Source organism: Tiliqua scincoides, chromosome 10 (assembly GCF_035046505.1).
Source record: "Tiliqua scincoides isolate rTilSci1 chromosome 10, rTilSci1.hap2, whole genome shotgun sequence".
Lineage (NCBI taxonomy): Eukaryota > Metazoa > Chordata > Lepidosauria > Squamata > Scincidae > Tiliqua > Tiliqua scincoides.
Window position 1 is genome coordinate 654,952 of NC_089830.1, and position 21,155 is coordinate 676,106.

Sequence of the window (21,155 nt, forward strand, 5' to 3'; positions counted from 1 at the left end):
ACTGTTCTCCTTCTCCTTCTCTTCCAGAGCGGTTTGACCACCACTGCCCCTGGGTGGGCAACTGTGTGGGGAAGCGTAACTACCGCTACTTCTATGCCTTCATCCTCTCGCTCTCCTTCCTGACTGCCTTCATCTTTGCCTGCGTCATCACCCATCTTGTCCTGCGTAAGTAGCATGCTTGTTTCTGGGGTCAGGAGGTCTCTGGCTGCTTCTGCAGGAGCTTGAGTGAGCATTTTCCAAAGACCAGGTGCTTCTTGGAGCCGTATGCCCCACCACCGCTTCTCAAGAGGAGCGTGTGTGTGGAGGGCCACAGCAAGGCCCTAGGCTTCGCTGCTTGTCACGAGGAAATCCCTGGTGCAGCCGGCAAACAGCCTGCGTTGGCTCAACAACTTTTTACTCTTTGCCTTGCAGTCTCCCAGGGAAGTGACTTCCTCACTGCTTTGAAGACCACACCAGCAAGATATCCTTTCAGTACCTTGGCTCTCTCCCCCTCTGCCCTCCCATTTTTTTCATTGAAAAAGACCCAGGCTGGCATTACAGATTCTAGCATCCCCCACGAGGTGCATTCTGGATGCAAGGAATATCCGAGTCTCTGGACCACTCCTGCAGGGGAGGTAGATGGTGCCCCGCCCAGGGAGACCCCTCTGCTGCAAGCCATTCTTCCAAGAATGGTGTGTGTCCTTTCAGTTTTTGTTTGGTTCTGCTCAAGGCCTGTGATTAGTTCCAAGCCTTAAACTAACAGGTCAGGATGGCCCCATCTAATCTGCACAGGGCCACGGAACAAAGGCAGTGGCTGTCCTCAGCCCAGGTCTCTCTGGAGGGGTTGAATCCATAGATTCTTTCAGTGAAGACCATTTGCTTGCATGCATTTCCAAGGTGTGGCAGACTGAGAGAAGGGGGGTCTTGGTCTCTGGGAACTTGGGGAGAGGGTTTCCCTGCAGGCACGTGTTCATTTCCTTCCTTGACTCACTGCTCACCGTGCTGGAGCTGGTGATCTGCTTCTTCTCAGTCTGGTCTATTTTTGGCCTCTCAGGGTTTCACACTTACTTAGTTGCCTCCAACCTGACCACCAATGAAGATGTGAGTATGGACTTTTTCAGCTCCTTCCATGCAGTAGAAACTGGGAAGTCGAAGCAAAGACCGTTTCTGAGACTGGCCAGGGATAACCTTGGCAAGTTCCCCACCTCAGGTAGGGGTGGTCACTTCTTGGTTTGCCACCCTAGACAGAGGAACCAAAAGATTGGTACCCCCAGTTGATGACTCAACTTCTGACCACTGTGTCTGCAAGCCAGGAAAGAAATCCTAATGCATTTGATTGCACTGACCTGGATTAAAGTGGCATAAATGTGTTTTTTAAAAGCACAGTCATCCTGAAGAAAAAAGCCTGTGTTTTGTGGCAAGATGAGCCTTGCGGTTATGGCTTCCATTGCCCCATGAGAAGAGGCCTTCCTCCTGTGAGGGAGTGAAGGAGGCATGCTTCTTCTCATCCACTGTTTTATATTTATATTTAGCTTTTTAAAATTAAAAATCTGCTGCCCAATTAACTGGGGTGCGTGGCTGTGCAACTCTTATGATCAGAATATTTTAATTGATCCAGTTTGTTCAATGGAATGTTAAGGAGCTGGTGTTCGATCGTGACACTCCCTGAGTTTGCATGAGCTAAGCACCTTTGGCTGCTTCTAAAGGCTTGCTTTATACCTGGTAGGTGGTTATTAGACGGCTTTTCTGTTAGGAAGCATTCAAACCAACTTGCAGCTAAGGAACACACGCACCAGAGCAGCACTCAGTGCACAATCTTAAATCAGGAAATGAGCCTGTGAGCCCCCAGGGCAGCACCTGAAAACAGTGGGGCCTCCTGCCAGGAATTGATTGGTTGGGCCCCTAAGCAGAGAGGCCTTGCTCTGCACCCCAGATGTGTTGCCTGTTGGTAAGAGAACTACAGAGCTGCTGCAGCAGGCATCCAGGCGGAAGTCAGTGCCCCATAGAAAGAGGGCACGTCAGCCCAGGCCCTTGTTCTCCTGCTTGGCTTTGGCACGGGTCCTCTTTTCGTCCAGTGATCCGTGTTCCAGACAAGTCAGTCGCTTCCCCCTACTTGGGGTTGGTCAGGTCGGGCACTGGTCAAGGATCTATCAGAAGGCCCACCTGACCCTGAACCTGCAGAAAGTGTCTAACTTGTCCTGAGCCCCCCAGCCCCGTGGGAATGGTTGTTGCAAGAAAGCCCCAGGATAGCAAGAGGCCAGGCAGGAAATGCATCTGTGGCCAAGCTCTCTGGCCCAGGGATGCACAGAATCCGCTTCCACTCATTTTCTGAACTGCACGTGCAGTCCCTTCTCCCACTCAGCAGCTGGGCTTCTGTTTTAGAAGTGGAGTTTTAAAAGTTCGTGTTTTGAAGCTGAGCTGTTCAAGAGGGGAGAGTAGTGGTGGCTTCAGCCTTTCAAATAGCTCATGATGGACCCTTTTGTAAGGGGCCTCGTGTGCCCTCCTTTGGAGTGGGGTGATGAAGTTTCCATGAGCTGCTAAAGTATCCAGGTATTTGTATTGAACAAAGCAGGCAAAATAAGTGAGATGTGCTTGAAGCCTCATTCCAGTGTCTTCCTGAAAGTCAGTGTTTGCTTGAGTTACTTCCGAAGCAAGTGTGTGCTGAGCTGGAATCAGGCCTGCGCACAGCCTGAGATAGTTCTAGACCAAGGGTGCCCAAACCCCGGCCCTGGGGCCACTTGTGGCCCTTGAGGACTCCCAGTGCGGCCCTCAGGGAGCCCCCAGTCTCCAATGAGCCTCTGGCCCTCCAGAGATGTGCTGGAGCCCACACTGGCCCTACACAACTGCTCTCAGCATGAGGGTGACTGCTTGATCTCTTGCATGAGCTGTGGGATGAGGGCTCCCTCCACTGCTTGCTGTTTCACATCTGTGATGCAGTAGCGGCAGCAAAGGCAAGGCCAGTCTTGCTTTGTGCAAGGCCTTTAATAGGCCTTGAGCTATTGCTATACCTTCATTCATTCATATAAGTTCATCTTTAATATACACATGTATATAAATTTATTCAAATTTTAAATATAAATACTTTTTTCCCCGGCCCCCGACCCAGTGTCAGAGAGATGATGTGGCCCTCCTGCCACAAACTTTGGACACCCCTGTTCTAGACTGGCACAGCTGATATTATGGAGCACATCTTAGCCAACAGCAAGGCCTCTGTGGCTGGCTCTTGAAGTGAGGCTGGAGTTTAGCACCAGTCAACTCACGGCAAGTGTGAATTGTTTTGTGTCCAACCCCAGAATTATATTTCATCTGTTGGGATCCAGAGTTGGTAGAACCACGTGAGTGAGTGGGATTTCTATTGTGCACAGACAGGGGCCTGGGAAGACATGCAAGAAAAAGTGTGCTAGAGGAAGCGGGGGGGGGGGCGTTGCTTTCAGCTCAAATGACCACAGCCTTGGCCATTGTGTGTTGTTTTGCCCCAGGGCTTTTGCTGCAGGAGCCTTTCCCTGCTAGCTCTCTTGTGATTTACTGACTGCCAGGTATTCCGGGCCTGGCCTGCTGAGTCCAAACCAACAGAGGGTTGTCCTAACTGCCCCCCCCCTCTTTTTGGGATTGTAGCTCAAAGGGGCCTGGTCCAGTAAAAGAGGATCTGAGTTTGCCAATCCCTACAGCCATCGAAGCATCCTCACCAACTGTTGTGCAGTGCTCTGCGGGCCCTTTTATCCCAGGTAAGGACACGTTCCTCGGGTGTGCTTGATGTTTGCCCAGGATCTTGCTCAGGTCAGGGAAGGAGGTTGTGTAGCCATATCAGACCTGCTGGCAGAAACCACCTTGTGGATGATACTTGTTTTGTGCAGATGGGGGCCCCATAAGAGGGGGAAATTTGCCTCGTTCACTGCAAAGCAGGCCTGAATCCTGAGGCTGAAATGGTGTTGCCTCTTTTCTGCCAGGGCTGCCTCCCACTGCATGCTGATGTTCGCCAGGAAGAGCCAAACAGAGGAGTAACTCAGTGCTTCAGAAGTGCCCCTGCTCCCCCATAGGTGGCTGTTATTCACAGAAAGTGTCCCTGTGGCTCCAGATCAGGGAGGTTTCCTCTGTCTCCTGGGGAGGCATTGCAGCTTGGAAAGGCAAGAGGCAGTAGAAGTGACACAGGAGAGGGGAGGAGAGCTAAACTGGAGGGGGAATGGCAGAGCGAGAAATTAGGTGCTGAAGGTCTGATCTTCTAGTGCTTGAGGCAGCAAATCTCAGTCCCCGTCACCCCAAGGCATTAGCCGCCCTCTGCTGGATGCAGAATCTGCAGTCCAAGGCAGGCCGGGCTGCTCAGTGGGGGGGTCCCCAGTGCCGGGGCCTACAGTCACCCTGTATTAGCCAGGCTGAACCTCCCCTCCTCACTAATAATTGCATCGTCACTGTCTTCATTTAGCCACATGGGGGCAGAGTTAGACAGAATTTAGAGCACTTCCAATCATTAGCATTGGTGTTGAGGAGATAACACCTGGATGGGGACAAGCTGCCATCAAGGCATTAACCCAGCAGTTCCCAAACCGTGTGCCGTGACGGTGCTTGAGGGCACTGCAGTGACACTCACAGTGCTCTCACAGGGGAACCACAAAACGTGTCCTGTGGCCCCTTCTTCCTGGCTATCCTGGGTCTTTCAAGGTGGAGAACCAGAAAGATGGGCGCTACCATCTTGGATCACTCTTCTCTGGGATCGTGATCCAAGATGGCAGAACCCGGGAGAGGGGCCGGGAAGAAGAGGTCATCGGGAAAGAAAGGCACTGTGACCAGAGTCACAAGGGAGCCGCTGCATTAACCACTTCATATTCCTGGGATGATCTTTCATACAGAATCTTAGATTTCAGTTGGGTCCTGTTCACAGAACAGCCCTATAGCCGTTTGTTTCAGCTACAGTTTTTGCACAAAAAAAAAAAAAATCCCCCCGTGACTGATGAATGTTCCAGCTTGACTGGGTTGTTTTTTAAACACCAGTAAACGTTCTTATGGTTTTTCGTGCATGTGTTACACATGTAGCATTCTCTGACAGCTGCCTCTCTCAACTAGAATGGGGAGTGAGCTGCGATTTCTGCTGGGAATCTGCCCCGCCTGACACTTAGACTGTGGTCTAAAAGGAACTCCAGTGAAGCTGGACTCCCAGCTTCCACACGTGGCAAAAGAGGCAGTGGAGCCGTGTTGTGGCTGGGGGTGGTACCCTGGTTCCTGCGGTGAAGAGCTGGGGATGCTGCTGACACTCGATCCCTCCCTGGTCTGGCTTGTTCTGCAGTGTTCACAAAGGCTTTGTATTCCTTGACTCTGGAACCAAGAATATCCCCCCCCCCCATTGCAGGTTTGTGTTTAAGAGTTCCCAGCTCAGCCCAAAATGTGCTCCAAGAGACCAACGACGGGAGGGTTGCTGTTGCCCTGCTTCAGCACCGGCCATTCTCCTGCTCACCCCTTGTTTCTTCTCTCCCCCCCCCCAGTTTAATAGACAGAAGAGGATTTATCCAGGCAGATGCTGGGACCCCGTCCACTCCGAAGCGCGACATCCCTTCCTTTGGAACCAAGTCGGATGCCAGCATGGTATGAGCCAATGCTTAGCACTGCGCTGACACCCAGTCCTGGGCCTCTCTCCTTGTGGTGCCACCGACCAGGTCCTGGGCTCAGACAGGACAGCTTGTGGCGCAGGGTGCCGTTCTCCTGCTCAGACTGCACGTGGCCTTTCCTGGACACTGTGGGACCCTGGAGGCAAACCTCCTGGCAGGCCTTGCTGTCGAGGTTTTGAAACTGCTTAAGGCAGAGAGAGTTGCAGGTTGGGAGAGACCCGCATCTCGAGAGCCAGCTGTTCCCAGTGGGTCTGCTCCAGCTCCCTCTTGATCTGCCTCCAGACAGTGGTCGGTAAGGGCACAGGAATTTGCTCACAGACATAGACCAAAGCGATCGCCTTGTCAGTGGCGCTCAGGATTTGTCGCTGCTCATTTCTCTGCAGCAAAAGTGGGTGGCCTGAAGTTAGCCTCTTTGTGAGGGATTCTTGGTGCTCTTGCCTCAACCGTAAGGAGGAGAAGGGAACTGTTGGAGGATGCGGCACTGCGTGACCGAGCAGCACGTGCTGTTTGCTGCACTGCAGCTTGCTGGCCTGCGTGCTCTCCCGTATCACGGAGCCAGTCCATTGACCCAGGGTTCCCTTCCTTGTTTCAGTCAGTCAGGGCTCTGGGAACAGTCTGGACACAGCTCAGTGAGGTTCTTGTTGAAGATTTAGAAGCAAGTTAAACAGCCAATTCATGAGTCTTCGGGGGTGTGAATGGAGGTGGGTTATAGTTGTCCATCGTGACTGAGGATCGCAGCACTGTATTTTGTGAGGGTGGGAGGTCTGTCAAGGCCAAAGGCTGTTTAAGGAGGAATCCAGAGAGACTCCTTTCTGCCCACATTGTGCTGTCCCAGAATGGGGAGCGGAGTCCTTCGCCTGGATTCTTAATCGGTCCTTAAAAGAGGAGCAGATCCCATTTTGCCAATTTGGAGCCTCTTTTGCAGCACTTCCCGCCCTGATGTAAGTAGGAGAGGCAAAGGCATGTGAAAAAAAAATACTTGAATTGTGTTCAGTAAAAGCTGCTGGGTGTTTTTGCACACATTTTGTAGATTTTTCTAAAAACATTAAAATATATGTATATATATTTTGCTGTAGATAAGCCTGTGACACAGGTTTAAGGCTAGATTATTTTATATCATTGCAATTTGGGTATCAAGCAATTGCATACACAAAGTTCAATTTTCTGGTTTTCACTGGCAAAAGATGGGCGACGAGAACATGAGCAGGATGGTGGTGAGGGGGTGAGAGCTTCCTTTGCTGCCCCACCAGTCTGATGAAGCCAGCAGTAAGATTTGGGTCTCAAAGGGATAAATCTCTGGCTCTCTCCGCCCTGCTCCTGCCAAGGATTAGAAAAACACAAACCAGTTACAAGCAGGTTAGAGTCACTGAGGTTGCATCTCAGGGACCTCCTAAAAGCTGGCAGCGCAGGGTGGGGCCACGGGCACTGGGCCCTTCTCCTTCAGCTTATTCACGCCCACTCCTCAGGGCTACGTGCCGTGTCCATCCACAGCCCTCCCCCTTCTGAGTGTCACGTGCAGTGGGCTAGCGACAGGCAGGTTCCATTGGTCATATGCCACTGATTGCTTTGTGGGCAGTTGCTCCAAGGTGGGCTGGTGAGCTGAGCTGAAGGGGGTCCTCACTCCTGTGTTTTCAGCTGCATGTTCCTTGTGAGTAAGAAAGAGCTTGCCTGTGCTTCTCCGCTAGTGGCAGGACTACTGCTGGCCTCTTCTTGGCCCTGCTCCTGCAGGGGACCAGGTGGCCCGTCGACGTCCCGGGATTCCTTTTTTTCATCGTTGGCTCTTGCTGGCTGCACTGCCAGCTTGCCTGAGGAAGAGGGATGAACCAGCCCTCCTTTCCAGAACCTGGAGCTGGGCTTGGGCAGATGGAGGTGTGTGCCAAAGGCAAGTCTGGAACACTCTGATGAGGCCTGGAAATATGCAGGGCAGAGCAGCTTTCTGCAGTTGGATGTTGTGTCTGGAACACGTGATGTGCAACCAGTTCCGTCCTGCAGAGTTGCTGGATTTGGGGCACGTCATTCTTTTGAGCAGAATTTGGCTCATTCTTAGTGCCGAATTGTACGTTTTGGTGACCAAGTGTTACACACTCGGCACCCTCACACGGGAGAGGAGCCCTTCGTGCCAGGGCTGCACACAGTGAGGTCTTGGGGTTCTCCTCACCTGCTCGACTCGGGACGCCCTACCCTAAGCGCTGTGGATTCCTGAGCTGGCTGCACCTCTGTTGTCTGGGTCGTTGTGACACAAGCAACCTCAAGCTGGCGGATCCTCAGAATGGGGGGGGGCATGTTGAGATCAGTGCCAAACCCCCAGGCAGAGCCTTGGTGTTGAAGTTACGGGCATGCTTCTGCCCTGAAGGCTCCCCCCTCTTGGGCACTCCTGAGCAGCTCCTGCCCCCAAGGACTGCAGAGCCGGCCTCCCCCCTGGGATGGGGCATTCCCAGAGGCAGCCCATTGGTGAAGCCACTGTGTGGCCTCTGTGGCAGGACCAGGGAACCCAAACAGCCGCTGCCTGCTTTGCTTTCTTGTACCTTGGCCCAGGATTGGAATAGGGGGGCAGACAGCAGGCCTCAGAGCTAGCCCTCTCTGCAGTCCTTCCCAAACCGCCCTCTTGTGCCCAGAGTGCTGGGCAGGCAGGCAGCAGTCCTTGCTGGGGCCATCTTTCTACATGTGTCTGTGTTCTGGAAGGGTCTCTTGGGGGGGGAAGGGGATCAAATGGACAATAGCAGTATTACTTTGCGGGGGGGGGGAGGGACACCTGTTTGCTTTTGTAATAAAATGTTGTTTTTACCCAGCCCACTGCATCCTTTTGGTTTTATGTTTGCTTTCCTGATTCCGGCTTTCAGATGCTCAGCCTTTGACCCTTGTGTGGGTATAAGCTGGGCAGGGGGCAGCTTCAGACCTACCTGGATGGGTGTTAGAATCCAGCGCTCTCCCTGGGATGGGAGGAGCATAAGGCATGGGGGAATCTGTACTCTCTTAGTGGAAATGGTTTTGCAGATTGGCCTTTCCAAGCAGCCGTAGTTCAAGCCAGCCTCTCCCAGGCTGCAAGGGCATTGAGCAGCTGGTAGGCAGCCCTCTCTCTTCCTCCCCTTCTGCTTCCCCAGCCCCAAGCCTGCGCGGCGCTTAATCTCTGGTGTCTTCTCCAGGAGGATGCCTGCCAGGACTTTGCCATATCTTGCACTGCCTGATGGGGTAGCCCACAGGACGGGTTAGCACTGCTCTCTGAGGGTTGGCTGGTAAGAACTCATTCTTCTCTTTTCACCCTCATCCAGTGACTCATCTCATTCCTGCCGCATGAGTTGCTTCAAGCCTGGAATCGCCTCCTCCGCACAGTCTGTCCTCATTTGTTGTGTGCCCTGTTGCCATCCCACTACCAACAGAAGTCTTGGGAAGGGCTGTGGTGGGGTCTCTGTGGTGCAGCGGGGCTGGTGCCTGCAGCCCTCGCAGGGCAGCTGGGAAGGGGTCATGGGTAGCCCCTGGTAATAGGAGACGGGGAAAGGACTCGCCTCAAGGCTCACCCCCCACCCCGTGGCATTCTCTTCAGTGTAGGGGACCTCCCCCAGTGCATTTTGGGCAATGGTGTTGTCACTTCCGGCAAATCTCTCCACCTCTGCACAGCTGGTTGGAGGCTTTACAGTGGGAACATCTGGGACGTGAGTGTTTGCAAGAAAGCTCAGCTGCGTAGACGGGGTGGTCACGGCTGGGCTAAGGGGGGCACCTGAAGCCCATTCATTGCTCCTCGTGTCTTCACCTTCATTAATCCGGAACATTCCTTACAGGGGTCGTGTAAGGTGGATCAGCGGTGTTGGGTATGTATTGCAGGGAGGGAGGCTGAGGCCACAAGCAAGCGACTGGCCACAAGTGGCTCTCCTGGCTGAGAGGCCTGGGCCAGCCACCACGTGGGGCCTTCCTGGTTCACCACTCAGTCTCTGCCATTCCGATGAAACCCCAGCTGATGTGTTGGGTGTCGGTGCCCAAACTGTATGCCGTACGGGGCTCAGAAGTTGCTGCCCAGGCTCTGTAGTTGGTGCCTGCTGGCCCTGTCCTCTCGGCTGGTCCACCTGCTTCCCTTGTTGCCCCCAAAGGAGAGGTGTTCCTTTTTCATAACACGTGTGGCCACCACTGATGTGTACTCATTGCAGCTGCTTTATCTGTTGGCTTTATCTGTTGGCTACTCAACAGTGTTGAGTTGGCTGTGCGGGTGTCGAAGCAACTAACTGTTGTCAGCACTGCCCACTTTGCTTCCCTTTGTGTCGGGATTCAGCCTGGATTGCGAGTTCCAGAACGGAATGCTGGCTGTGGAGATTCTGTGGCTGTCACGGGAAGCCAGACCGTTCTCCATTCTGCAGTGTTGGTGGGAGACAGATGTTCTCTTCCCCCGAGATTGTGAGACGGGGAAATGTGCTCGTGTTCTGGAATGGGAGGCAGCCAAGCACCTGCGGACAGAGCCGTGCGTGGCTCCCTTCCAGTCTTTGGGGGGGGGGCTTGATGGGGCTGCTTCCTGCCAGGCTTTCCAGCCACCTGCGTCTCCAGTGGTGGGAAAAAAGGGGGCCAGACAGGAAGCAGGCTGCAGCTGGAGTCCGTGTGTGCCCCCTTGGCCCAGGGACTCAGCAAGCCAGCGGAGCTTATGTTTCTCATGCCACTTCATGTGCTGGACTGGCTGATGGGGCAGTGGTCTGGTGCGGGTCCGGGCCGGTCCGCAGCGTGTGTGCGCGTGGCTCAGCCTGCCCTTTGCCATCTGCCGCGTCCAGCACTGAGCTTTGGGTTGCCACGTCCTGCTTCTCTGGTGGCAATGGGAGTAGTCGGGCAGCAGGACTGCCGCTGGGTGCAGAGGGAGTGTGGAGCCGCCTGCGTTGCAGCTGGTGTGGCTCGGCACGCGTGGCCGGTGCTTGCGCCGAGAGTGCGAGTGCCTCCTCTCTCTCCGGGCCTGCCCTGCTCTTTCTCTTGCATGCCTGTGTGACACTCCTGGGGAAACGCCCTCTCTCTTCCTCCCCTCCCTCCTCAGGGCTGGTTTGCAGTTTCTCTGTGTTGGTTGGATGTGCGCGAGATGCGTCCCTCTCCTGGCGCCTCGCCCCAGTCGTGCTGATGGTGCTCTTTGCCAGCACAGTCCTGGCTCTGGGTTTTCCCCAGTGGCACTAACGTCTCCTGTGGACTGTTCCTTCCTCTCGTCTAGCTGCCTCCAGGCGCTGTTCCTGTGACCCTCCTTTTCCTGCTTCTGGGGTTTCCTGTACTAACCCTCTTTTCTCTTCTCCCTTTTCTCTTTTCCTGCACTGCTTGGGAACCTCCAGTGTGTCCGGGGCACTAAAGCGCTTCTGAGGACCCTCTGCGCCTCGTGGCAAAACCCACGGCAACCCCAGGAGGCCCTGGCCCATATCTGAGCACACAGCCTTTGCCCACCACCTGTGCCTCCACCTGTCCGGGGCTCTCTCATGCTTAGATTGCTGCGCATCTTTCCTTTAAGCAGCAAGGACAGGGCGGATCCACCATGCACAAGGAAAAGCAGCTTGAAAGCCTTGATGCCTGGAGTTGAGGTGCTCCTGCTGTCTGGAAGGCTTGAAGCTCAAAGCCATACAACCACCTCCTGCGAGTGCAATAACAGGGGCTCCTGTCCATAGGGGAAATGGGCTCCGGGGTCTAAGCACATCAAAGCCATGGGAGGATTTCTGCATCTAGCCTTATTCTGCAGTAGAGAAGTCTCCTGCTTCCCAGGTTCCTGGAAATGGCTTTTAATCATCCAGGTGATAGGATGTACCGATCCAAGACACCCCCCTTCCTCTCCACCCTGACCCCCATGGCCATATGTGTGGTCAAGATTCAGTGTTCGTGGCTGTAGCTGCTGTGGAGCAAGCTGTGTTTCGCACTAGTGTTTAACATACGCCCCATTGGAACACTTGGTTAAAATTTGCACCTGTTAGAGTACGGTGTGAAGACATAGCTTGTGTGTGTGCAGGCTGGAATTCCGCAAGACTACAAGAAATAACACCAAATGTGACCATGGGTGTGGAGTCCAGCTTCCTCAGAAACAAAGCTTCCCTTGTAGTAGTAGTGGTAGTTTTTAAAAGAAAAGTCTCTAGCCCTTATGGTTGCAAAGACCAGTGTGCAGGTATATGTGTGGCAACGTAAGCCAGCAGGGTGCTAGATTAAGGGGGGCTGATGGCGCTTCAGTGCTTTGCGTAGCTTTTCAGCCCTCCCCATCACTGGGAAAAATCAGAATTATGCAAAATAGTAACAACTATGAAATAATGTAAAATAAGTCAACTAGCAAAGTTTAGCTTTTCTTGATGCAGGGTGTGTGTGTGTGTGTGTGTGTGTGTGTGTGTGTGTGTGTGTGAATATATAAAGCACAGAGTGTCCGCAGCATGGAAGAGCAGCCCTGGGGCGCCCTGGGAGGGTGCCCCCCTCACAGGCAGCTTCACCACTGACATGCACGTGTGATTGTGCAGAAGCTGTGGATAAAATTATGAGCAGCTTTTGCTAACCAGGTAAGGCCAGGGGAAGGCGTGGCAGTTAGTGCGGAGTGGCTGGCCTCTTCAGCGCTCCGCTTGCCATACGAGTTAACTTACTGTTGGGACTGCTTCCTATCTTCCCCCTCCCCCAGAAACTGACAGCAGTATTTTATAGCGCTTTGATGGCGTTCCTGTCCTCTGCCTGTGCCTCACTAACTGCAAATAATGTTTGGAAGAGGGCTGAGGGTGGGGCAGAGCAGAGAACAGGGAGGTTGTCGGAAAGCCCTGTGCAAGAACGCAACCAGGCCCCGCTGGCTCTGAGTGTACGTCCGTAGGGTTTGAAATCCAGTTCGGCCTTTCACTTTTGTAACAATAAAAGTCCTTGTTCCTACTTCATGGTTGTCTGGTGTCTGTATTGCAGGGTGGGAGTGTCATCCTTGTGCTGGCCTGGTGCCTGTTTCCCCTTCCACGGTTGGAGTAGAAGACGTGTATTACGCCCTGCTTTTTCACCAGGATTAGCTCCCAGAACAGCTTGTAGTTGAAACTTGGGTGCGTGAGAAGGGTCGCTTCGTGTGTAGCCCCTGCTAGTGCTGCAGAGCGGCACTTGGGAGCACGAGTGTGGTCGTGTTCTGCGCTCTCCCAGGAGTCCAGTTCAGCAACAGGCTGGATTGCCTCGGTCCAAGCAAACAGGACTCTGTCCAGTGACTTGCCTGGGGCTCTCCACAGGGATGGATAGCAACCTCACGAAAAGCAGGAGGCAATGCCAGTCCAGTTACTGCTGGCGTTGCAGTACATCCACATTCTCCCAAATGTGGGGAGGAAGGTGGCTGTTGTCTGCAGGTAGTGCAGCCAAAGTGCAGACGTGCCTGAGAAGAGCTCAACTAGCCTCTTAGCAGGTGCCTCCGGCCAAGGCTCAGCTGGCGGTTGGGGTGCTGATGCCCTTCTTCAAGGCTTTGCACATCTTTGTATTCACTGGCTGGATCTTAACCCTGCTATCAATGTGCACAGAAGCAGGAGATTGGAGGCTGGGCCCAAAGAGCCAGGAGAGGTCTTTCCTTGCAGGCCTTCCAGGGGCAGCTGAAGGGCCACTCTTGGAAAAGCAGTACTGAGATGGACTCGGCCTGAGCGAGGAATGGTCCTCTTGCCGGGGCTGTGAATAGTTCGCAGTGGTGTCGCCACAAGCATGCCCGCAGGTGATGGGCGAAGGGCTCTTAATGGCCGGCGTTCTTAGTGGGTGTTTGGGACGAGTGCCACAGTCTTCTGAGAGTCCTCTCCACCTTGGCACTTTGCCACATCTGTGCTGCTGGGCCCCAAGTGTCTTTTGCCGCTGTAGCTCCTAGCCCCAGCCACAGTGGAGTTGCTTCAAAGCTCAGCCACCCCAAACAAATATGGTGTGTGTGTGTGTTCAGAGGTGGATAGAGCACAGCAACCATCTATGTCATTTGCAAGAAATGCTGGCAAGAACTGGTGCCCATCAAGCATGCACTCGCCACACCAAAGGCTGGCTCGGAGCAGAATCCAATGTCTGTTCTTAACTTGCAAGGACATTTTGCTACTTTAAAAAAAAATGCCAGCAAGACATGTAGAAAGCCAGCTTGTAACTCTGGTGGTTGGGAAGGAAGATCTGAAACCAGGTGAGGCCAGAAATCAAGCTCCTGGGACTCTCTGCGTCTGTTTTATGAAGACAGAGTTTCTAGGCTGAGATGGACATGAAAGTGAGTGACGGGTAGCTGGCTACACGCAAGGTGTTCCAGCACCAGGTGGGGCTGGAATGCCAATGTCATGGCCAGGCTGCTTTCCGACGATGCAAATAAACTATGCAAGCATCTCAATTTGCATCAGCATCAGCAAATATTGCACGGAGCATAATTTATACAGACCATGACTTTCAGATTTCCTCTGCATGCAATTTGATTTTTTTTCCCACGGAGAGAGCGATGCGTTCAGGCAGCCCCAGCTACGCTTCGCTTCCAGACAGGCAGAGCAAGCCTTGCTAGGCCCCTTCTTTCCACGCACTCTTGTGATGCCCCCTCCTCTGCCCCCTGGCTGTGCTCCTGGCTTTGACAGGTCCTCATGACCGGCCTCTTCCTCTGAACTGGAAACAGCAACTGTGCAATGTTCCTACCAGGCAAAGCCTGTTTTGTGCAGCAAAGGCAGTCGTTCCACACTGTTTTGTAGCTGCCTGGAAGCATGTGGCCTGCTGCCCCCTGGCTGGAGCAGAGCAGGTCTCGGTTGGCCCCGTGTCCAGCTGGGGGCTGCCTTGAACCTCTGGGCTGCCTGTGTAATCTCCTCCTTGCAGTGGGGATGTGGCGGGGCCGCGGAGGAGTGGCATCACTTCTCATGCGCAGCACCTCTGCTAACAGTGAAAGAGCTGCTCTCGCACAGTGGCCTGAGTTATAACCTGGTTGTTTCACTCTTGCCTCTGCCATGCATTCTCCATCACCGACCTTGGGCAAGCTGCTCCTTTCCAGCCTCAGCTGCGATATGGGGGCTAATGATATAAAACTCGGGCTAGAGGGTAATGGCAAGGAATGGCTGACAGAGGGCAGCAGCCTCGTCCCATTTGCCCTCGGCCTGCCATTCCGTGGTACCCTGGCTTTGAATATAGCACTGCATCCAGCCACTTTGGGGCAGCAGCCAGAGGTTGTTCCTCCAGGAGGCTCCTGAAGCTGCCTCCCAGGCCAGCCAAACTCACAGGCACCAAAACCTGTCAGTCAGCTGCAGGATTGTGTGCCTGTCCTGAATTTTCTGCCAATCGGTGCCTGGAAAAGTACACCAGAGCCCAGTCTGGTGTGACTCAGGGAGTTGGCCATGCCCTCTGTGACGTGGTGCCTCTGGCAAGACCCTGAGAGGTGCCTGGGCATGCCTGGGTGCTCCTGGCTCCTTCCTCACAGCACCATAGGCCCCCCCCCCGTCTCTTGCTAAGAAGAAGATTGGAGGATAGCAAATGTCACCCCGATCTTTAAAAAGGGAAAGAGGGGGGGGGACCCGGGAAACTATAGGCCGGTCAGCCTAGCATCCATACCGGGTAAGATGGTGGAATGCCTCATCAAAGATAGGATCTCAAAACACATAGACGAACAGGCCTTGCTGAGGGAGAATCAGCATGGCTTCTGTAAGGGTAAGTCTTGCCTCACGAACCTTATAGAATTCTTTGAAAAGGTCAACAGGCATGTGGATGCGGGAGAACCCATAGACATTATATATCTGGACTTTCAGAAGGCGTTCGACACGGTTCCTCACCAAAGGCTACTGAAAAAACTCCACAGTCAGGGAATTAGAGGACAGGTCCTCTTGTGGATTGAGAACTGGTTGGAGGCCAGGAAGCAGAGAGTGGGTGTCAATGGGCAATTTTCACAATGGAGAGAGGTGAAAAGCGGTGTGCCCCAAGGATCTGTCCTGGGACCAGTGCTTTTCAACCTCTTCATAAATGACCTGGAGACAGGGTTGAGCAGTGAAGTGGCTAAGTTTGCAGACGACACCAAACTTTTCCGAGTGGTGAAGACCAGAAGTGATTGTGAGGAGCTCCAGAAGGATCTCTCCAGACTGGCAGAATGGGCAGCAAAATGGCAGATAAGTTTCAATGTCAGTAAGCGTAAAGTCATGCACATTGGGGCAAAAAATCAAAACTTCACATATAGGCTGATGGGTTCTGAGCTGTCTGTGACAGATCTTGGGGTGGTGGTGGACAGGTCGATGAAAGTGTCGGCCCAATGTGCGGCGGCCGTGAAGAAGGCCAATTCTATGCTTGGGATCATTAGAAAAGGTATTGAGAACAAAACGGTTAGTATTATAATGCCGTTGTACAAATTGATGGTAAGGCCACACCTGGAGTATTGCGTCCATTTCTAGTCACTGCATCTCAAAAAAGACATAGTGGAAATGGAAAAGGTGCAAAAGAGAGCGACTAAGATGATTGCTGGGCTGGGGCACCTTCCTTATGAGGAAAGGCTACGGTGTTTGGGCCTCTTCAGCCTAGAAAAGAGGCGCCTGAGGGGGGACATGATTGAGACATACAAAATTATGCAGGGGATGGACAGAGTGGATAGGGAGATGCTCTTTACACTCTCACATAATACCAGAACCAGGGGACATCCACTAAAATTGAGTGTTGGGAGAGTTATGACAAACAAAAGAAAATATTTCTTTACTCAGCGTGTGGTCGGTCTGTGGAACTCCTTGCCACAGGATGTGGTGATGGCATCTAACCTGGACCCCTTTAAAAGGGGATTGGACAAGTTTCTGGCGGAAAAATTCATTATGGGGTACAAGCCGTGATGTACATGTGCAACCTCCTGATTTTAGAAATGGGCTATGTCAGAATGCCAGATGCAAGGGAGGGCACCAGGATGCAGTTCTCTTGTTATCTGGTGCACTCCCTGGGGCATTTGGTGGGCCGCTGTGAGATACAGGAAGCTGGACTAGGTGGGCCTATGGCCTGATCCAGTGGGGCTGTTCTGATGTTCTTAACTACAATTCCCAGGAAGCCTTGCAGTTCTCTTGTTATCTGGTGTGCTCCCTGGGGCATTTGGTGGGCTGCTGTGAGATACAGGAAGCTGGACTAGATGGGCCTCTGGCCTGATCCAGTGGGGCTGTTCTGATGATCTTAACTACAATTCCCAGGAAGCCTTGCAGGTCTCTTGTTATCTGGTGTGCTCCCTGGGGCATTTGGTGGGCCGCTGTGAGATACAGGAAGCTGGATTAGATGGGCCCATGGCCTGATCCAGTGGGGCTGTTCTTACGTTCTTAAACTACAATTCCCAGGAGGCCTTGCAGGTTTCTTGTTATTTGGTGTGCTCCCTGGGGCATTTGGTGGGCCGCTGTGAGATACAGGAAGCTGGACTAGATGGGCCTATGGCCTGATCCAGTGGGGCTGTTCTTATGTTCTTAAGAAGGGCTCCCAGTGCCACTGTGGGATAGGAGATGCTACCCAGGCAGTTTGCCCACCGCCCCGCTGCCGCACTCAGTGAGTCACCCGGTGGATCAATTCCGCTGAGTGAGCAGCCCCACCCGTCCCCTCCCAGTGCTGGCCTGGCATGTCTCACCCGCTGCGCTCTTCAGAGCAAGCGTTTGTCAGAAAGGCTTTTCCCTCCCTTCCCGGTGTTGGAAGAAAGGAGACATCTCTTGGCAAGTGGCAACAGGTTTTCTGCTGAGAGTGAAACTTTGGCGTAACTCTCCAGGCTGGCAGCCCACAAGCACATATAGATCGTGTTTGTTAAGGCCTCTTTGTGGCCATTTTGTCTCTACATAGAAAGCAGGATTCAGGGGAGACTTTGCTGGTTGACCCAGGACTGTGCCAGAGTATTGATGGGAGGAAAGGCAGCCATTGGTGGTTCTGTGACACCCGTGATGCATTCCGGTGCGATGTCCTCTCCTGAAGCCACTTCAAGAGATCAGATTGCCGCTCTGTCTGGTCCACTGAACGCTGTACTCTGACCAGCTTTGGCTTTCCAGGACTACTTGCAGGGCCGTTCCCACCAGCCCAGGGCTCAGCTCTGGGGCCCGTCTACCTTGGCTGCCTTTCAATCCAGAAGGACCACCCCCTTTCCCACGAAGGGTCAAGTTCTGCAGCAGCAGAGGAGGAATGGGAAGTGCCCCCTGATGTAACTGAAGACAGGAAGTGACCTTATAGAGAGGAATGACACTTGTCTATCTGTCTTCCTTCTCCGCTACCAGGGACCAGTTCTTACGGGGGGCCTTGAACCATCTGCCATGCTATGTGAGCACTAACTGCACCAGCTGCTCCTCAAAGGCCCTTTCACATGTATGCACCATGACCTCTTGAAGGAGGGAGGTCTGCTCCTCCCAGCCAGACATATGTTGTAGGTCAATTTTGGAGGCATTTCCAGCCAACAAGTGCAGCAGCCTAGAGTAGTGGTCCCATTAACCACATGGCCCTGGATCACAGCAACCACAATCCACCACACCTAAACAGGTGTGCTTACACTTGTGTATCCAGAAACCTGATTGGCTGCTGAATCAAAGGTGAAGGGCTAGGAATAGTATCCCTAGGTTCTAAAAGTGGAGGGTGAGGTGCACAAAACACCGCAGGTGTGTTCTGAGCTGGGCTCAGGAGTGGTCCACTGGTTTCTGGTACACAAGCAGCAGCTGGTGCCCTCCCTCTCTCTCTGTGGAGTTCATTGCCTTAAGATGAAGTTATGGCCTCATCGTAGTTGGCCTTTGAAGTGGACTCATCTATGGACAATGGTTCTATCAGCGGTTGTTAGCCACAGCTGGCAAAGCAACGTCTCTTTGTCTGGAGGTGCTGTGAAGCTCTGAATTGTAAATCCTGGGGACAAACCACAAGAGAGGAGTGTGGCTTTCATGCCCTTTTAGCTGGCTTCCCATTTCGGTATCCGTTTGGACACAGAATTTAGGGTTTGATGAGCCTATTCAGGTCTAACCTAGTAGGGATCTGGGAGGAAGATGCTCATTTGGTGATGGAGAACGTTTCTTGATGACACATTTGTTTTCTGGGCACATGCTGGGGGGGGGGGGTTCTCCTTCCTTTTTCAGGCTGAGATGTGAACTGTGCAAAACCCCTCCAGGGTGCCTTCTAGAAAAAGCTGTATTTCTTGATTCAGCTGATTGTGTCCTATAAATTAAGCCTGTGTGGAGAAGAGGGGCTCAACTTCAAAACCAGGGTGGGTAAATAATGCTGGCCAGATCATGCTGAGGGATGGACAAGTGTTCTTCAGCAAGCAGGACCCGGGTCTCCTGGGTAAGTTCGATGTTGGCGCATTGCCCTATGGAGGGGAAGGCAACTCAATGCTCAGCTCCTGCTCTGGGTTCATCTTCTTGCATATGCCTCTGTGGGGTAGGGACCTTTTGTCTCAGAGTGGGCTGCATTTCTGCACCCTTAGCAGGTAGGCATTCAGTCATGCTCTCTGGCTCCCAGGTGAATCACTGCAGCTTTCCTTTTAAGGAGAGACTGCGCGAAAGGAAGTGGGGGAAGGGCCCATTGAAAGCCTCCTCACCACGCCTTGTTCTTGCTCCAGGCTGAGACGCCAAGCCAAAAGCCGATCCCAGCAGCTGAACTCAGCAGAGACTCTGACAGCTCTCCAAGCAGCTGCCTGATCCTCTCAACGTCCACCTCGTTGCCCAGCGCTCCTTCCTGCGGCCTCCACGATGGCGAGGAACCACCAGGTGCAGAAAGCCAAGCTCGCTGAACAGGCTGAGCGCTACGAGGACATGGCCGACTTCATGAAGGCTGTGGTGGAGGATGGCGCGGAACTCTCCAATGAGGAGCGCAACCTCCTCTCTGTGGCCTACAAAAACGTGGTCGGCTGCCAGAGGTCTGCTTGGAGGGTTGTCTCCAGCATCGAGCACAAGACTGAGGAGGGGGATGACAAGGCCCAGCTGGTCAATGAGTACCGGGAGAAGATCGAGAAAGAGCTCAAGAACGTCTGCAACGTAGTGCTGGGGCTGCTGGACACACATCTCATCAAGAAGGCCAGCGACCCCGAGAGCAAGGTTTTCTACCTGAAGATGAAAGGCGACTACTACCGCTACCTGGCTGAGGTGGCCGCCGGCGACGACCGCAAGCAGATCATCGACAATGCACGGAAAGCGTACCAAGAGGCCATGGACATCAGCAAGAAGGAGATGCAGCCCACCAACCCCATCCGCCTGGGCCTCGCACTCAATTTCTCCGTGTTCCACTACGAGATTGCCAACGCCCCAGAAGAGGCCATTAAGCTGGCCAAGACCACCTTCGATGAGGCCATGGGTGACCTCCACACACTCAGCGAAGACTCCTACAAAGACAGCACCCTCATCATGCAGCTTCTCAGGGACAACCTCACGTTATGGACGGCAGAGTGCGCGGGAGAAGATGGGGGTGAGGCTGGCGAAGAGCCAAAGAACTGAACTCTGCTGTCCCCAGAATGGCGGTAACTCCCCATCTCCCTCCCTCCATTTTTGTCATTTTCCAATTCATTCTGTTTTTATAAGATACGTCCAGCTCCTGGAAATTCCAAGCTGGACTTCCAAAGCAAAAGGGGACTAATTGACATGCACCTGGGACTCGATCATTTACCAGACCCTCCCCCTCATGTGGCTGCTCTGGGGCCGCCCTGGCCCTGGGTCTGTCCACCCCCTATGGCAATCCTGAGCTCCATGATCTCTTGTGGCTGGCCCAGCACCCGGTTAACACAAGGGTCTTCCTGGACTGCCGTGGAGAACTGAGACCTCTACAAGGAGTCGAATGGCACAAAGGGGGGACAAGCCCAGGAAACGAAATGTTTTGCATGGCAGATGTATCGAGTAGTAGTTGACCGGAATTGTCAGACAGCCAGTCTCCTTTGCTTCCTACAGCGAGTTTATTCTGCAAGGTTTTCTCACTTAGGTGTCCTGTGGGGCGTCAGGCAGTGGGGGTGGTGGGCCTTCGGGGACTCTTCAGGACGGGCTCGGAACAGGAGCCCTGCCCTTGACGGTGTTACTGAGGTGGTGTGCTGCAGTCTCTTCCCCAATAAAACTTCACTTCCATCTTGTGCTTCTGGTTTTCCGTCTATCACCGCACAGGAGGGCGGGGGGGGGGATGCAGTGGGGGGGGGGGAGGAGATCTGGAACGCACAAGCCCAAGCAAGGAGCACAGAGAGCAGGTTGCTGCATGCAGGATGCAATCCTCTTCTGCAATCCAAGGTGCTCCTGCCAGCTTCTGAGGAAACGGTTCTGCCCAGAGCTACCTGAAAACGTGACCGGGCCTCACCTGTGAGTGAAAGTGGCAAGGGCAGAGTAGCCGAGCCTCCCTGGGGACAGTCACAGAGAAGGTTTCGGTCTGGGTGGAAGAGGGAGGGTGCCCCTTACACAGGACCGAAGGCACCTGAATGCACACCTAGTGCTCATAGTAGGGCCTCCCTGGCTCAAAAGCACCATCAGGCTGGGCGAGAAGCACTCCGGAGCGGCTCCCGCCCGCATTGGCAACTGTCCCTTGCTGTGGTGGCTCAGAGATGGCCCTGATGGGCAGGGCTGGTGGTCTTCAGGGACACCACACACAAGTGACTTGCCAGCTGAAAAATCTCGTTGCACTGCAGAACATTAGGGGTGCGTGTCCTGGGGTGCCTCTTTGCGTGATGCAGGGCCCTGGCCAGGCCTCTTGACTGGTGTCAAAAAGAACTGAAAGGGTGGCCAAGAG

The 21,155-nt window shown here is 53.6% G+C and overlaps 2 protein-coding genes across 4 annotated transcripts in view; both read left to right on the forward strand.

Moving 5' to 3' along the window:
• ZDHHC18 (zinc finger DHHC-type palmitoyltransferase 18) overlaps positions 1–19,188 on the forward strand; it is a 28,773-nt gene extending 9,585 nt beyond the window's left edge. Inside the window, exons 4-10 of one of the 3 annotated variants that reach the window (XM_066638854.1) lie at positions 28–165; positions 412–460; positions 978–1,080; positions 3,595–3,704; positions 5,454–5,553; positions 8,720–8,809; positions 10,862–10,939. In XM_066638854.1, the coding sequence (XP_066494951.1) occupies positions 28–165; positions 412–460; positions 978–1,080; positions 3,595–3,704; positions 5,454–5,553; positions 8,720–8,761 (542 nt within the window). In that variant the 3' untranslated portion in view covers positions 8,762–8,809; positions 10,862–10,939. Of the gene's footprint in view, positions 1–27; positions 166–411; positions 461–977; positions 1,081–3,594; positions 3,705–5,453; positions 5,554–8,719; positions 8,810–10,861; positions 12,369–19,017 lie in introns of those variants that run through there. The other 2 variants (XM_066638852.1, XM_066638853.1) reach the window with 2 other exon arrangements.
• On the forward strand, positions 19,148–20,395 carry SFN (stratifin). Its single transcript, XM_066638856.1, has one exon. It carries the CDS (start codon positions 19,148–19,150, stop codon positions 19,886–19,888), a length of 741 nt encoding a protein of 246 aa, XP_066494953.1. The 3' UTR covers positions 19,889–20,395.
• The last annotated feature ends 760 nt before the right edge of the window (positions 20,396–21,155 follow it).

Excerpts from the sequence above, each read along its gene's own strand:
- SFN (XM_066638856.1), top strand. The coding sequence starts at position 19,148 with ATGGCGAGGAACCACCAGGTGCAGAAAGCCAAGCTCGCTGAACAGGCT.